The sequence below is a fragment of the Falco cherrug genome, chromosome 11 (genome assembly GCF_023634085.1).
Source record: "Falco cherrug isolate bFalChe1 chromosome 11, bFalChe1.pri, whole genome shotgun sequence".
Classification (NCBI taxonomy): domain Eukaryota; kingdom Metazoa; phylum Chordata; class Aves; order Falconiformes; family Falconidae; genus Falco; species Falco cherrug.
In genome coordinates, this window is record NC_073707.1 from 14,460,432 (window position 1) to 14,478,188 (window position 17,757).

General features: G+C 40.7%; 1 protein-coding gene across 11 annotated transcripts in view; it reads right to left on the reverse strand.

Annotated features, from left to right (window-relative positions):
- The window catches only part of DOCK10 (dedicator of cytokinesis 10), a 162,615-nt gene that overhangs the window by 77,971 nt on the left and 66,887 nt on the right, over positions 1-17,757 (reverse strand). For all 11 annotated transcript variants that reach the window (XM_055723165.1, XM_055723164.1, XM_055723167.1 and 8 more), the window contains 4 exons: positions 14,882-14,971; positions 5,476-5,558; positions 670-742; positions 216-350 (listed from right to left, as the gene is read on the reverse strand). In XM_055723165.1, coding sequence (XP_055579140.1) covers positions 216-350; positions 670-742; positions 5,476-5,558; positions 14,882-14,971 — 381 coding nt within the window. The remainder of the gene's footprint in view (positions 1-215; positions 351-669; positions 743-5,475; positions 5,559-14,881; positions 14,972-17,757) is intronic.

Sequence of the window (17,757 nt, forward strand, 5' to 3'; positions counted from 1 at the left end):
AAAAGACAATTGTACTGCAAATTATTTTCACTGATACTTTATTCACAGGGTTTAAATAAAAGGCAACTCCTAACTGCACTTCAATCGCACTATTTTGCGGATAAAGTAACATAAACCTGAGATATAAACAGGTAAATGACAATAGCAAAGAAGTGTGCCTCTGTGGGGGATATAAATCCCAATGGAATAAAGAAAGAATAATGCTGTCTCCTTACCCGAACAGTAATGCTATTGTTTACAGTGCTGTTGAAATTTCCTTTATAAAGCCATCCAGACTTGTAAACTCCTGCTGCTAATCCTCCTCCTCCGCCACCACCACCACCTTTTGAAGATGAGTGGGATGTTGTATCCTGTGTGAAAGAAACGATTAATATTGCATGGGCTTGCTTTTTGAATTCTAAGACAAAAGAAAACTGTAATGTGTGAATATCTGTTTGACAACAAATAATCATCCTTTCATTCCTTTTAAAATAAGACATTATTAATATGCCTGCTGTGCACATGATGACATAAGACACAAAGCTGTTCCACTAACTTCAGAGTTATTTAAAATATGAAATATTTTACAGGAGATAATGAGCCTCCATTATTATTCTTTATTTGATATTAAAGCAATAAATAACTCTTTCACAGGGAAAAAAAACCAACACCAAAAAAGAGCATACATACTTCATCCTTATCCGCATCTTCATGATCAATTTCAAAGGAATGTGATGGCAGTTTCTCTGGTCTACATTCATTTCTGGGAGAGGAGGAAAAATGTAATATATTTTTTTAAAAAAAATAAGCGTACTTGCTATTTCAGGGAGGCAACCATTCCAAGCCCCCACAGCATCTTCAATACACCTATTGCCTACTGCCTCAGTATCCTACCGCCTCCTTTAAAAACCACTACAGTTTCAATATACAGCTTTTTTCTTAAGTCCCATATATTTTTTTCAACACTATGAAGTTTTAACTGTTCTATACAAATGATGAAATAAATACCACTTCTTGTTCTCTTCACTGCTCTTCCACCACAACAGGCAACAAAACCCCATTCCCAAAGAGATATCACATCTAAGGCTGTCAGATGAATGAGCATGAACTCTTTAATAGCTTTTTCTGACCAAGAACATTAGAACCTTCAGCTTAAAGCTTCTATATTTTTTCAAAATTTCAAGAAATTTTTACTAAGCTATATGATGAGCACAGCCTGAAAGTAACTTTTAAAAATACACGTCTTTTTGATGTGGTGTCATATAAGATCTTCATATTGTCAACTTAAAACCAAAACTGAACATGAAAAAGCAAGGCCCTTCGGCAATTGATTAGTTTTAAGCACATAAGTAATTTTGCTTAGGCCCAAGAGTACTTCTCATGATGCAGAATTAAACCTTAAGTAACAGTCAAATACACGTGATTAAAAAAAAAAATATTAAAAAAATCAAAGAAATTGTAAAATGAAGAAATACTAGATTTTTCTGTGGCCTGAGAAATACCAATATCGTTTTCAAATTCCTGAAGATTACAAACCTCATCTTGGAAATCTTCAGTTATCTTACAAAAACCTACAAAAGCTGTCATGTTAAAAGACATAATTTCTCAGGAAGACCGTAAATCTTCCAGAATTTACTTTCATCTACCCAGCCTGAGAACAGGAACAGAGCAACACTACTGTCTACCATGCAAGGAAGCAAACGCAGACAGAAGTTGAGAAACCACATACTGCTCAGCTAGTTTCCTCTCTCAGCTTAGTGAACTTTAGCCCACAGTAGCACATAATATTAAATGTCACTAATTTGGAAAAAAAAAAAAAAGGGGTAGCTTTGACTTTTCATTTTCTATACATTCATACCCAAGTTACAGATTAGGAAGATTAGTAAGCAACACGTATCTTCTCTTCACTTTGCCCATTTCAAAGTCACTGTTCGCATGACATGACCACCCCACTGCAACCCAAGTCAGCACTTCGGCTGAGCCAGGAGAACCAAGTGCACACACAACACATGAGTTTTATTCTCTGTTTTAGTTTGTTCTTGTTTAGGCGTTTGTTTAATGCAAACAACTGATCAATATTTTGAATAAAAGGAACATTTGCAATCTATTGACATCTTTGACATCTGTAAAGTGTTAACATTCAGAATATTTGTGATGGAAATCCAATGCAACCAAGGGCAGCTGTTAAAATTTCTTACACAAACACTCCCTCTACCCAGAAGAACCCCAAACAAAAAAATTCAAGCCAAATCCCACCTTTTACAAAAATACCATTCAAGCCTTCACATTTTTAGACAAAAATCCTATTAGCTTATTCATTATTCAGAGCTAAAAGTGCACTGCAGCGCTCTTGGGGTGATGTGTGGGCAGACTGACTGATGCACCACCGCACACATTTGCTTGATGATCTGTACCAGTAACAGGACAAGTTAGTCAGCTACTAAAAAAAAAAAAAAAAATCTCCAAAACAAAACCCCAGCCTTAATACCCTTGATACTACTGGGGAGGGGAAGGAGGAGTAAGAAATCTGCTGGATTAGCAGAGTGCTGACCCCTCACCATATGATGCAGCAACTCTGCCCCAGGTCAGAAAGTGAGCCCGTCCCATTAAACCACAGCCTTCCACTAGCTTGGGTACACGGTAAGTTTCTTAGAAAGAACCACCCCCTTCTGTTCTCTCAGCAGAGTTATAAAGGAGAGAGGAAAGGACAGACCACTACTGCTTCAGGTGTCAGATCTCACTGACCACCCACAAAACACTCATCCACTCAGAACTGCGTGTCACTCTCCATAGAAGTTTTTCTCTTCCTTGGGTAGGAATCCTGTTGGGCATGCTCATCATCGTTTTAGGGCAGGCAGGTAAAGTGTGGTAAGGATATGACCCTGTTTGTATACCCTCTTTTTTCTGCCTACTGACTCTTCAGACCCATATGAAGATGCAGAATTCCAAGGGATCAGACCTGAAAGATCTACCGATGTTCCAGGTTTTCTATAGGCAACAACAAAAACTTTGCTCATGACTCTTTCTGTTCCCAGACATACTGTCACCACTGCACACACGAAGCAACCGCTGTTCTTCCTCCACCCTTACACTTGCTCAAGAAGCAAGAACACACCAGCACAAAGCATAAAAAACTGGTGTAAAAAGAGGTAGCGAGAGCTCACAGAGAGGAATTTAAGGGGTCGAAAGACCTGAGAAAAACCTCAAAGGAGGAACACACTCAAAGAAAAACTAAACCAATTGCTAAATGTTTTGGTAATGTTGTCGTGCACATGTCATTCAGCTCTTCCCCGCTGCCACAGCACTACTCAGTGGAGTTGCACTACGGACACGTTGAGCCCTCACTGCCTGCCCCAGGTGGCCAGCAGTGCACTGCAGCTGCCTCCCACTCAGAACGGGTCAGCGTGCAGAAAGAGTAATTTCAGTATCTGATAGAAACCTGCTACAGCATGCAGCCGTTACCTGACATGCTGTATGGCTGTGTGAAACAGCACAGCGTGCCCTCACGTACAAACAAGTATGGAGTCCTTCAGCATTGCTGCTAGCCCCAGTTTGGGTGTTTCTAAATGGGAAAGCCCATGGGAAGGTTCAGCACCTCAGTGAACAGAAGTACCTTAGCCACAGTTAGTTCTGGTATTGTAAATTATGTTCCTTTCCCATGATGCAAAGCTAGATGCTGAACACCCATCCAATCTTCCCCAATACAACAACTTCCTATAAAGGAATTGATACAACAATACGCTCGAATTTCTGATAGTGCAACAGCAGTTTTGAACGAATGGAACAAAAACCTGTGGAAACCTGACATCCAGAGCTATCAACAGTGAGATACAAAACTATGACATATCAAGCCACTTTATTTTTAATGAGGAGATCTAGTTTAAAACACTAAACTTTGTAATATGCATGGGAAAAACAAGGTCCACTGACATTGAAGAGGCTGTAAATGGCATGAAATGAGGTGGACTCCAAACTAGCTCTGTTTAAGGTATGTTAAGGTCAAAAGCCATGACAACTTCCAGCAAACAAAATACAAACACTCCTGCTTATTACAACTCTGCTTCTGAAACATTAATCAGTGCTGCATCCAAACCATTCTCAAGTACTATGTTGTGATACAAGACAAAACAAGACCTCGTTTTGTTATAATCCTCTGTGTGAGGGGGTAAAAAAACAGTAAGATGTGAGACACCACAACAACCCTGGAGCAGGAACTCATGAAAGCAAATCATATTAAGCACCACATTAAAATAACCTTTGCAGAAGAGGATGCATGTAATCAGCTAAAATATACTTTTGTGCAGAGTAATGCAACCACATCTGTCAAATGCATATTTCATGAGTTAAGATGCTTAAGGTTAAATGGAAAACTGCTGTGCTGCAAACATTTTTCTTGAGCACTAAATACATTCATATGCTATATCAGTACACTAGGGACTTAAGAAAAAAAAAAAAGGTGTGCTTATAACTTCGATTAGCAAAACTGCTCTTAACAGCTTTTTGCACTACCATATTCACTGTTCATAAAAATACCAACATACAAGAGACAGTGCAGATCTGAGGGAAGGCTTGCAGCACAAAATCTTCTGAACACAACATCTAAAGGGACCACAATAATCAGTTTATCATTTCCTACAGTGGTATGTTTAGTTAGTACTAGTTTCCATCCAGCCCAAGCCTGGAGCACCCATTCCTGTCTTATGTGCACATAACAACCTTTTCCATCCAGTGTCAAGATTTTAATGCCTTGAATCCCAGGAAAGGAGATGGTAGCACAGCTTGTTTAGGCATTCAGTGATTTTATTAACCACTCACTAAAACAGTCCTCAGGGCACAGGATACAAACCTGCCAGAAACAGGAGTATGGGTAAAAATTCACACGTGAAGGAACAAGCACCGAATTCTTAATTTCTTTCCACTCAAGTCAAGCAACTTGTTCCTCCTTCTCCCAGCACCTTTACACTGATTTTAAGATACTGCCTCCAAGCACAGAAGGGATGCCTGCTTACCCAGAAACCTGCACATTTTCTGTAGCCTTTTATCACCCGTGCTGCACCAGCGCATGCTGTACACATTGCTCCCAGTTCTTCTGTACAGTGCAGCTACAAAGCGCTAAGTGAAATCCTACTCCTCTGTTACACAGGGTAACTAAAAGGAGGATTCAACCCACTTAAAGGTGAGTGACATTTATGCATTATTAAGGAAAACAGAAAGCCAGCTTTCCTGTATCAACTGTGCTTTGAATGCGCAAATACGTTTCTAAGGATTTGAATCAGCACTAACAGAGTTTGTTGATACTAGTGAATTCTGCAGAGTCTTGAACTTTTGCTGAAGGACCTTTTCTTCGCCTTTTTAAAAATGCAAGGCACTATAAATATGGTAAAACAAGCAGAGCATGTAAGACAAAAGGAAGTGAAAATATGGACAAAGCTCAGCAAAATGACACAAACCTAATAGGAAAAAAATAAAAAAAGAAGAACTTATGATAGATCTTACTGTGGTAAGTGTCGAAAGTCTTCTGAATACTGTTCATATTTGTAGTTCACAACATGCCACTGGGAACTGTAATATTTACAAGCCTAAAGAGAAAAAATACAAACAGTAGAATTACTACAACTGTTTAGACTCAAGAAGGCTAGAGAACTAGGAAAGGTCTGAAGGAGTCGTTTTTGCTAGAGAACAATCTCTTTTATAGCTGGGTGCACAGTTTTTAAAGGAAAGTCAGTGTCCTATGTTTCCGTATTTTGAAGCACAATTTCCCTTTTAAATCAAATGCACTGAATCATACAAGATGGAGCAGGGGGCTCACAGCAATTTAACATGCTTTACCGATTCTCATCTACTTTGTAGAAAGCATGATTAAATTATATCACCACTGCCTCTAAAGACACTACCTAGTTTAGCCCTGACTTTCTCTATGGACATTAATTATACATTTTTTGTTTGTATCCAGTTTCATTACCCAAGTCATAATTGTAAATACATTTGCCCTACTCCCTTTATTCCCCTATGCTGCAGCATAAGCCCCCTACTGCTTGTTCTGCTGGTAAGGATTCATCTTTAACCTCTTAACAACATTCAGAAATAAATGAATAGGGTTATCATTTCTCACCAGCCTTGTTCTCCCTTTCACACTGAATTTGCTTAGTCACCCCTTACAACCTCCTCCTAGTTTTTATTTTCTAAAAAAAAATCTTGCTGGCTTTGCATTCATCTTTTGAAATTGTTCTTAATATATCTATCTCCCTTAAATAAGGGAACCAGACCTGAGCAAAGGCTATACTGAAGGGCTTGGCTATGCTTTCAGATAGACTAGAATAACTATGATTTACTCGATGCAGAACTTTTGTCAGTGCAGTTAAATACAACACAACATTTTTGAATGCAACAAGTTGCATGGAATATGTAGTTACTGATAAGGTACGCATCTACAAGATCAGGACTTCTAGTGATTCTAGCTACAGAGTGTAAAATGTTAATGTACAGTATGCTGAAGAATTTACCCCATACTGTATTATTTTCTCTCCACACTCCACCTGAACATTCACACCAGTCCATGTGAGATGGACAGGAAAAAAGAAAGATCAAGCCTAAAACCTAGCAGCAGAAGATGCTGCCTAAGACCACAGGGGAAGGGAGGCACATCAGGAAGGAAAATGGTAGAATCTAGAGCAGAGAAAGAAGCAGCAGTGGCAAAATGAATCTGAGATGTGAACAGGAAGGACAGTCTCACAGAAAGGCATGAGAAGGATGAGACTCCAGGAGAAAAATTTCCATGGAATAAAGGATGTATCAGAGAGAGTTAAATACCAAAAGCTACTCAGAGAAAGTAGAAGAAAAGTCAACAAGGGGACAGGATAAATTAGTACTCTGACTGGGGGTATTCCTTCTCTTCCCTGCTAACCTCTTCTGGAGCTCCCGTGGGAGTCATTGATTGCACAGCAGTCTCTGCCTCAGAGGGGCAGAGAGAATTATCAGGCTGCTGCAACAAAAATTGAGATGGGCTGAAAACTTAAAGGTGTTGCTTTCTAAATTACTCAGCACTAGCTTAACAATCACGTAAAACATACACACTGCGTAGCCAAAAATCAATTTAAGAAGCCATCTTGGGTGTCGTCACAGTCTTCTGTGACAACTTTATTTGCTTTGAAGTATGGAAGAGGTGGCAAGGAAGCGGACACGCATTTATAGGCAGCTCTCTCCCACCCTGATACTGAACAGAGCAGTTCAGCACAGCCAAAGGCAGTCTGCAGTAAACACATTGCATGTGGATCTAGCATCTACTTTCTGGTTTGACATAAACTTCATTATCTTACAGGATGCAGAATAAAGTGTGACCATCAGACATTACAAAATTTTCACATATTCTTTGAGAGCAAACAGAGCAATATAGCATTACAACTTACTAACTCTGCACCTTGCAGTGTCAGGTCCAGAGCCTTCCCCACACAATCACGTTCCTGCACCACTACAATGTTGTTTCCATTTTCCCTTTGAATAGAGAAAAAAAACCCTGACTCTACCAAAAAATATCCTGTTTTGTGAATCTTCACAAAAAGACTTGGTCACCCTTGTATTTGTGTGATCAAAGTTTTAACTAAAGCTATCTGATAGTCACCTGAGCCAGAAGAATCCTCTGCAAGAGCAAGGCATGCTGTTCTGCATGAGCCCATGAAAAGCTCATTCATTGAGTGTTGTGAGGGTGAGCACAGACCCTCTGATTCACACTTCACTCGCTTTCTACTTGGCAAATGTAAACCAACTGAACCTTCTACAGAAAGGACCACTTTTCCCCTGTGGTACTGTCATTACTAAGTATTCTACTTAACAGATGCAATTAAAGCCCACAGAGAATTCTCAACGCGAGCTTTTATTGCAAACATTATAGGCTGATGTGTTAAAAAAAAAAAAAAGACTTGTGAATAACGTATAGAATGGACCACAGCATTTTAGCTTATAACTATAAAGGTTTATTGTGTTCCTCCAAGAAAAAGCTAATCAAAATAAAAATCAAAAGGGACAAGCAACACATTCAAGCATCATTCAGTAAACTCACAAAAGGCAAGCCAATTCAGTGCAGCAGCTAATGCTGGTCTTGAACTAGCTTGTTGCGGCTACACATTGTAAACTAGATCTAGCTGAAATAAAAAAAAACCCAAAACCAAAAATGTTTTAGTATTTTATCTTCAGAATATCCCAACTAAAAATCACATAATTCTGCTGACTGTACTGACTTCCAATTATTTTTATTTCTTTTTTAACTGGAAATTACTACTGGAAATCTAATTTTAGCAATGAGGAAAAATACCTGCGAGAACCTGATTTGAGGAAAAAGAAAAAAAAACTTTCTAGAGGCAGAGATTTCATCAAGAGACCAGAGCTGGATCCTACTGTTCCTGGCAAAGAGCGGAGGCACCAGCGCAGGGGCTGTTGAACTCAAGTGGACTGTGGAGGAGGAAAAATATAGACAGAGAAATGGAAGCTTTGGGACGTGGGAGGGTTGGCATACGTTTTGCATGAACTTTCCTACTGCACTGTTGATCAGGCAGGCTGCACAGCCCATTCCCAAGGGCCCTATCAAATTCAGGTCATTTTCTGTTTTTTTTCTGTCCACTGGCCTAATTTTTCCTTAGACACACAGACAATCCTGCAAGCTTTTTCCACCTGTAACTTCTTAGCTCTAGTTCTGGCAATGACAGCATGATGGCTACCACAGTGAAAGATGCAATTAAAAATATTTACCCTGCAATGCAAATTAACCTTTTTTTTTTCTTTTTTTTTGGGGGGGGGGAGGGGCGGGGAGGAGGGGAAGGGAAGAAAAGAGAATGGGAAGTGAGAGAAACATAGATGAAGCAAACATCTTGAAACATTTGAAAGCAACTCCCCTACCGATACCCTAAGATAGTGCTAGGGACATGGTCTTCAGAAATACAGATGCACATACGGCAAAAGTAATTAGTGGAACAACTGGGCTTCTTGCAGAGAAACTTCACGCACTGAGCAGCCTTACCACCTCACTCACCCTTGAAGAGCACCTATTTCTGAGATGGAAAACGGGAGATGTTGCACAGAGAAGGACAAACCCATGCAAAAGCTTGGAAACATAAAGCAAAGACCTTCCAGAGGTGGATGTGGCCACAGCGCTACAGGGGAAGCTGCAGCGATGGCTTTGTGCTCTGCCCCATGATGGGGACATGCATGGCACTGCTCATAAAGCCTTCCCCACCGCTTCTCCCTCCTGTGACCTCTGCTGCAACAACCAAAGGCAGAGTGCAGGGATTTGGGAAGGTGGAAGGCAGTATGACCACCCTGGCTTGAAATACTGCCCTCCACCCCAGGCCCACCCCTGCTCCCTTACACCTGTGACAAGCACAGCAGCGTCACAACTAGCTTTTAGCAACTGGGACCTTCATTTTGGGACTCTCAAAGCTGCTTCCAAATAACACGGTTCAAACACATAGTAAAGTCCAGTGACACGGCAGCGTAACAAATCAAAACATTCAAACATACTATTAAAACATTCTTAAAAAGTATTTACTTGTGCTATCAAAAGACCCACCGTCCCTTAATAACTTACGCCGCTGTCCCGACACTACAGGTTCTTTAAAGTACTGAAAGCACTTTAGATTTTGAAGTTGGGGAAATCTACACTGTAATGAGCAATAATAAAACCTTCTTTGTGATATTTATCAAGAGGATTTTCTTTTTTAATTTGACTTTGAAATACGCAAGAGCAACACAGATTAGCCTGAAAATAAAAAAGCTTCAGAAATCAACTGTATGGACACACAACCACTTTCAGGAGTTACACAGAAAGCTGTGCAACATAACATTATGATTAATAAAACTCATATTTAATAATTACTTATAGATCCTGTAGACACAATCTGCAAAATCCCAAATAATAAAAAAAAATCTCAGATGAATGGTGAGGGCTCTAAAAACTTACTACAAGTGACAACTCCAACTTTTGTACGTAGAAAACCGAGGCAGGAAAGTTAGGAGGCATCCACATGAATACTACACCATAGCAGACAAAATGAACGACATCAACCATCAAATGAAAATTTATTATTCTTACACTGTTATTTTATTTCGTTGTAGTGCTTTCCACCCAGCTTGGTCCCTACTGCTCTGAGGATGAACTGTGAGGACTACAACGACACCCACAAATGAAAAGGAGCCAAGGCGGGGGTGCAGGGAAGCTCACTTTCAACAGCTCTCCCCAGCAAAGTCATTCCTTCATTGTCCTCGTCTCTGTCATTTCCATCAGTTAAACCACCAAAATTTGACATGAGCTATAGAGTCACTGAACAGGTCGAAGCAGTGCTGTGTGTGCAGAGCGCCCTTAGCACACTCCGTTCTGAGCTCACCTCAGACTGCCTTACTTGCTGTGCTGGCTGATGGCAGATGTCACAGGCGGGACACAATCATGTCACACATGCCATTAATAACTGCCCTCTGGTCCCAGGCTTTTTCCAGCAGGTTGCTAAGATGACAACTGCCTAGACGTCCATGGTTTGAAAGAAGCAATTGGCTCTACAATGACTTTTAAAGCTACAAGTGTGCTCAAACACAGCTCAAGAGTGACAGCAGGTTTCTGAAGGAGACTGGCCTGACTTTAACTGGTACCAACCAGCCCCAAACCAGCCCATCTCCATGGCAGTAGGCCACCCACCTCAGTGACCAGCAAGAAGTGCACAGCAGGACGATAGTAGCAATAGGATTGGAAGAATGCAGTGTGAACTCTGCCATCTGTGCTAGAATACGGATGAGCCCAGCAGTGGCAGCACTCATGAGCTGATCCAGCACCCAGCAAGTCACCAAAGGAGCCCTTCCTGCGGCAGCCACCGCTGCGGGATCAGGCCCCTAAAGCAACAAGGATGGGTCAGGAGGTACCCAGTCTATCTGGGAGGGAGGGATGAGACAGCTCCTCAAAGGCTCCTCTGGACCTATTTTCCACAATTATACTGCATGACCCAGGGAAGCTTCTGCAGTAAACTGCTCCATCCTCCTCCTGCCCGTGCCCAGCCCCCAGCACACCCCTCCATCCACAGGGTCAGCGCCTCTGCAAACATGATTCCCAAAAACATAGCCAAGTAGATCCTTCCAAAAATGGCAGATGCATCTGGCTTAAACTCATTTAAGGAAGGACAGTTGACTGCTAATATTTCTTTACTTTCTGGATTTTTTTTCCATATATATCTAAAATTTCATTCATATAGATACACACTCACAAATAGCATACGTGTGTGCATATATGCATGCATGCTTTTGAAAATACTGACCTGACGCAAACCAATATGAGATTAAATATGTTGCAATTAGCTTAAATTCCTCAAACTAAATCTAACTTTGAATTGCAAAATGCACTATCCCCTTCTACTTCTGAATTAAACGGGGGAAAAAATCCCAAGGATTGCCATTTCATCTGCATGTTCAGGAATACACAGTTGGGAAAGGTGATATTAGGAATGTTTTCACAGTCTGAAAGGAAAAATCTTATTTTGGTTCTTGTGGAGTGAATGTTTCTATTTGTCAAAATTATGGACCATGAGGACAATGCTGACTAGCATAAATACATGCAGCAGACACTGTGAGGAACCAGAAAATTCAGAATTTGGGAGGAAACAGCATGGTACAGTACAGAATTCAAGGAAGTCAGGAATACTTAGAAAAAATAAGCACTGAAGACCATTTTATTCTGGCTTTAAAAGTTTCTGGAAATTCTTTTTTCTTGGAACCTAATTTAGTTACTCAATCTCCTCTTGCCTAAGAAAAGTTAAGGTGGAAAAATCAACATGGAAAATATGCTAAGACAACTAGAGGTATAGGAATGATCGATTCACAAAATATTACCTTTAGAATATACCTAATAATTAGGTATAAATTAATAAAGGGTTTAGAAAGTAATCAATCATAAAATGCAAAATATCCTCTTTGCATCCTACAGGAAACATTTAGTTATCAAAAGACTATTTATTCATCACCTCAATTTTATTTTTTTAAAATTTTCATTTTAAAGTTTCAGCAGAAAGGAGAAGGTTAGACATTTTCTTTAAAGTAAATTCTTCTGCCTCATCCATTAACATAATATCTGAACATTACCAACAATGAAAGTTTTTGGTTACTGAGTAATCTGAAAGCAGTAGTAAGAGAACCGAATCAGACAATTAGAGGCATAAACCTTCCACTACAGCTGGACAGCATCAAATGCTGCCCTTACTGAAAGCTTTCCTCAGCAACATCAGCTGCATCTTTTTTCATCTGGCTTGTCAGCTCTTTTGCATCCATAAACCGATACTGCACAGGCAATCAAGTCATCCTGGCGTGCCTGTAAGTATTGTTTAGGATTACTTGAGCAAAAGGACTGTGATCAAATCCCCAGGCTGTCACACGCATGGATTTTGGTAAGGGCTGGGGGAAAAATACTAACCCTTGGAGGACTCTAGCAATGAAAGAGCCAGAGGTGGAAGTCAAGCCTTTGCACCATCACCAGTAGGAAACAAATGCCGAGGAGAAGACAGACAGGGTTTTAAGGCATTATCACAGACTTCTGAAACCCTTTTAAATGGCCTATCAGTACCTTATAAACAAGACCATCTGAACACCACCAAGTGTCCAGAAGGATGAGACAGGAGATCATGGATCTGAGCTCTTGCAATAGTTCCAGTACCATTTCCTCACGCTGCACCATATGAAGAAAATTATTTCACCTTCAACAGCAGACCCTTCAGTTGTAGTTATCTGACTTGCACCTGGCTTTGTGTTGCATCTTGCTAAACTACTGAGTGTAATACGTGCTACTAGTCAGAGACAGCCATTACCGCTTATGGGGAACACCAAAATGTTTTCAGCAAGATGAAGCTGTACGTTGCCTTTCTGTAGCTTCCCCAACAGTCTGATCAGCAACGAGGCATTTGATCCTGCGTTGTAACAAGTCCAGTTGACCAAAAGACAGAGTAAGTACAGGATGGATGCTTTCTCTGTTCATGATATCATAGTGCATTTGAAGAACAAGAAGAGTCATTCATTGAGTAAAGTGTTGGTTTTTTCACAGCTCAAAAGAAGAAGTGAAGGTCACAAACTCCACTCTTGGACATGTATCCAGAATTGCTGAACACCAGCCTGGAGCTCAACAGACTGCTACTGGGTCAGTACAGGTTCGTGCGATTACTGCAGTGGACTACAATCACAGATCATCACAGCATCCCAAGCTCAGTTTTACTTAATTTTGGACCAGAAACCATCCTCTTCCTGGAGCTTGATTTATTTTATATATAGATTTTGGCTTTGTGGCAGAGTGGAACATATGCATTACTACTTTAAAAGAGGGTCTTATCCTGCTACTGTTCCATGCACATGCTAAGTTCTGTAGTACTGTTTTTTTCCACTGCTCTGCTACTCTCTCTGCCTCCCCTTGGCTCACTGGTACTGCAGAGAAAGCTAATAGATGTGTTCAATATATATTTTACCAGGTTGTCATTAGCATCCCCTTGGAGCACTCAGCTGTAATGATTCCCAGACACTGTGTACAATGTTCCATTTTTAGACCCGCCACTTTCTCTATAAAGCCATGAGCATAGTGCTGGCCTTGCAACTTGTGGAACCTTAAAATAAAAAGCAGACCCCAAAGTGCTGAAAGGGTGGCAATGTTTCTGTGAGGGTACGACAATTCCATAAACTATGTTATCTTTTAACCTTACTGTCAGATTAAGATGGCAAAAAGTTCAGGGAATTTGAACTGGCAGTAAGTCGTTACTGTGCTTTCTAGACCTGCTGAAATAGGGCCTGCCTGTAAAATATCATGCTGCATACAGTTCAACAGCTACATTTCTGCCTAATCTTGGATTATTTTTTTTTTAAATCCCTGTGTTTGTCTGCAACTGACTTTTCCTCCACAAATTATCTTGCAGTTACAGTGCATATGAAATAGCCCATACTCGTTCAAACCAGGAAGCCAGGTGTGAAAAATCCCAATCTGAAAAAAAAGTCGGGGAACACATATTACAGGCTAATTATAAGTGCTTGGAACTAAATCCCTTATTGAAGCTGGCTGAAAACTTGGTTTCATAAATCTGTTCTGTTAATGCAAATGATGAGCTACACTTTAGATCTCTAATGAGAGATGGGGAAGCTTCAGGGAGCCATCTAAAGTAAATTCCTTTGCACAGCAGAGCCAGCACCTCCAGTGTCCTTCAGAGTGATAAAACCACTGACAACCTGAAATATCCCTGAGGTAGCAGGAAGAGCAATCTTCCACAATCTGACATCAGGTATGAAAAAATACTATAGGGTTTTCTTGATGTAGAGCAATTAATCACTCCTGCTTGGGCTCTAACCACCATGAAAGAACTTTGCTTGACTTTCTACTATGAAGGTAGAACAGACTCTAAATACTGACAATAAATACAAACCCTTACACACCCTTCACAGTGCAACCACTCCTCAGACAGCTATAATATATACCTCCAAATAAGACACATACCTTGTAATAACTCTAACAGCCTAAAACAATGTCAGATAGTTATCTTCTTTGGAAAGATAACAACATTTTCAAAGTGCAAAGCGCATTCAGATGACCAATGATTCGCATGCATGTAAAAATACCAGCATCAATATCAGTGAACCAGCAGTGACAGGGAATGCAGCTGGCAAATAGCAAAATAAGAGGATGATTCAGTCTATTTGTAGTTTTTCTAGAAACAAACATCCCAGAATATGCATCTGCAGATATGCTGTTAACCCTCCCATTCCTTCCAGCCTCCGATACTCAAATTTAGGTGATTCAGATCACCTAAACAATACTAAAAGAAAGATGATGTTCACTATAATCATAGCATGCCTCCTCCAAACCCTTGGTTTTATTTAAAATTAAAGGATACACACACTAGATATTTACCTCTTTAACAAATAAATTTTCTGCTTTTTGTTCTGCATCTTCAGGTACGGAAGGATACAGCGTCCTGATTTCCAGGGAAATTGTGTCTGTCTGACAAAAAAAAAAAAATAAAAAAAGCAAGTTAGACTGACAGAACAGCAGTTTTGCCTCATGAAGAGGTTAAGAACCTTATTGTTATGGCTTGCATTTTTCAATTTGTCATGCAGCCAATACACATACATACCAACAACTACAACCCAGCTCCTGCCCACACATGCTATTCAATGCTGTCAGCTAAAGCATTTATTACAAGCAAGAGCAATGTTTGAATAGATTTCCGGGAACAAAGTTGTTCCAAGCAAACTTGTTTCAGTGTCTGAGATTTCTGATAAAAATGTCATCAAGCCTTCCTTACATCTTGTCCCAGAAACATACACCAAATCCAACAGCGTTACTTGTCTCCTCCCCTTCTGCACCTCATGCCTTTTCAGCCAGGAATGTGGAAACAGAACCAAAAGCTTTGACTCTTTTGGAAGGAAAAGAGAGGAGCAAAGAGTCCTCCCAATAAGTTGCAAAAGGACTGCCAGGACAGCTCAATGGTTGGAAAGCAAGTGGAACTAGGCAGCAGCTTCTCAGCCCGGCATTCCCACCCGTGGGCGCAGGCAGCAGAGCAGGACTGACAAGGGACTCCTGACGCTTCCTGCAACCTCCTTTCAAACTCAGCAGATGCTGCCCAAGTTAGGCTATGTTTTTTTGAAGGCAGCTCCTAAGTGAGCTGGCTTTTCAGGCCACACAGTAGGAAACCACACAGAGAAGTGGATTTCTAGAAGGTTTCCACAAGGAGCCAAGCTTGCCTTAGTTCCCACCAGGCTAACGAGGGGCCAGGGCCACCAGCAGTGCTCCACTGTGTGACCCAGGGCCTCCGTGCTGAGGTTAGCATGGCAGTCACTTTGCAGAAGTCACAGGAGAGGGAGCGTTGGGGTATTTTGAAGTAATCCACAGGTCTGGTCCACTCATTTTCACTGCCATAAGAGGGGAAAATAAACAAAACCAAACCCTACAAGACCAAATTAGGCTCTCAATTACAACGGAGTAACTCTGCCACTCAAGACAACAAAGGACTAAACCCAAGACACATCTGGTTTCCCAAGCTCACTTTCTCTTCCATTACAGAAAGGCACATGATTTCCAGAGGAAGACCTATGGCATAGGACTGGTTTAATATGAAGAACCACTACTTACTCAATACCGTGAGGCACCATGCAGTATCTACTGTGCCCCTGGAGGATATCCTCCCAGTCCCCAGTCTCAGACTAAAAAGTGATGGTTTTTCTCTACAAATTGGAAACACCCAAACTCTACATGACAATTGCCTGGATATTATTATGCATTTTGCCTTAAAGCTTGCACAGACCATGCTGATTCCCCCCCATCACTTCCCATATGAGTAATTGTTAAAGAAAGGCACGTATCATTCAGGCAGATGCAAACATCATGGGATTCCCCGAACTTTTTCTGTTTCATCTGGTTAGCTTAGGATACAATGTGATTAAAACATTTTGGCTCCCACAGGTAATGATGGTGCCTTACAAACACCACAAATCAAAAGAATTCCTGTTATTCTGACAAACTAAGCGCAGTTTCCTAAATGCAGGCTCCTCGGCTCTACCCAGCTGTATTACCAAAGCCTGTGTGCAGTAAAGATTTACACAATCATTTAGACTATGAGTGAAAGAGGCAGCAGACAGAGAAGTATGAATTTTCAGGCCACATTTAGTAATAGTGAAGATGTCTGAATCCTTGGTTGCTTAGGGGCTTTCCAACAGTACCCACAGTATCTGGAACACGCTTTGTTATTTTTACTTTACATACATGCAACATGTGAAGTCCCTTTTTTTAAGTGGTCCCAAAAAGACGCAATCCCTGAGTACAGCTGAAAACCCATGGGTGGCCCTGAGGTCCATCCTATGGAGTTCTTCCCAGGGCTGGGGTCCTGCCACCAGCAGCAGCAGCCACTGTCCATCCTTCGATGATATCACCACTGCTGAAGATCAGCTGTGGTTTCAAACTAAGGCAGAGAGAGAGGCCACAGGAAAGAGACATTTGATGCACCCCGTACCTCGTACTGACCCTGTTGGGACGGCAACTAAGCTGCAGTGCTTCTGCTTGCCCACAACAAAATTTGTGTACCCCCCATATTACGCAGAAGGTAACTAAAAAAACCCAATACTGGAAATTAAGACATATAGTAAGTCAAGTTTTTTTATCTAATACAATGCTTCTTGTCAACTGGCATCAACGCACTGACCAAGACAGCCTTAAATCAGGTCACTGTGCCTCCCTTCCCTTATACAACTTGTTAAAAAGACAAGTGGAACAAGAGATGTAACTCAAGCCCACTGTTGTGCCTGTGATATACTCCCCCACCCTCCTTCTCAACAAGAAACCATTTCAAAGAAACACAGCTGTGCAAAACAAAGCAATCATGTAGCATTGGGTTGTCACATTTGCAGACTTTGCCAAAGAATATCGCAGGTTTATTTGCAGGTATAGAAGTGGGACGTGGAAAATCTTGTGTATTGTTATATTTAAACTTGTTTTAAAAACTACAAAGCACTTCCTTTCTGAGAATTAGTTATGTTCAACCACTTAGCTGCAAAAGCTTTGCCACAAAAACACTTCCTGTTCATAGCTGATTACTTCCAAAGTTAAACGCTATTAAAGGCTCATCAGACACAGCATGTATACATCAAAACCTTTTTGCTTCAGAAAACAACTGAATTTCAACAATTAAGTGCTTCTGAAAGGGTCATAAAAAAAAAAAAAAAGGATTTTATTTACAGAATTCAGCATGCATAAACGTGCCTCCAATGCAGCCTAATTTTCTAATGTTTAGG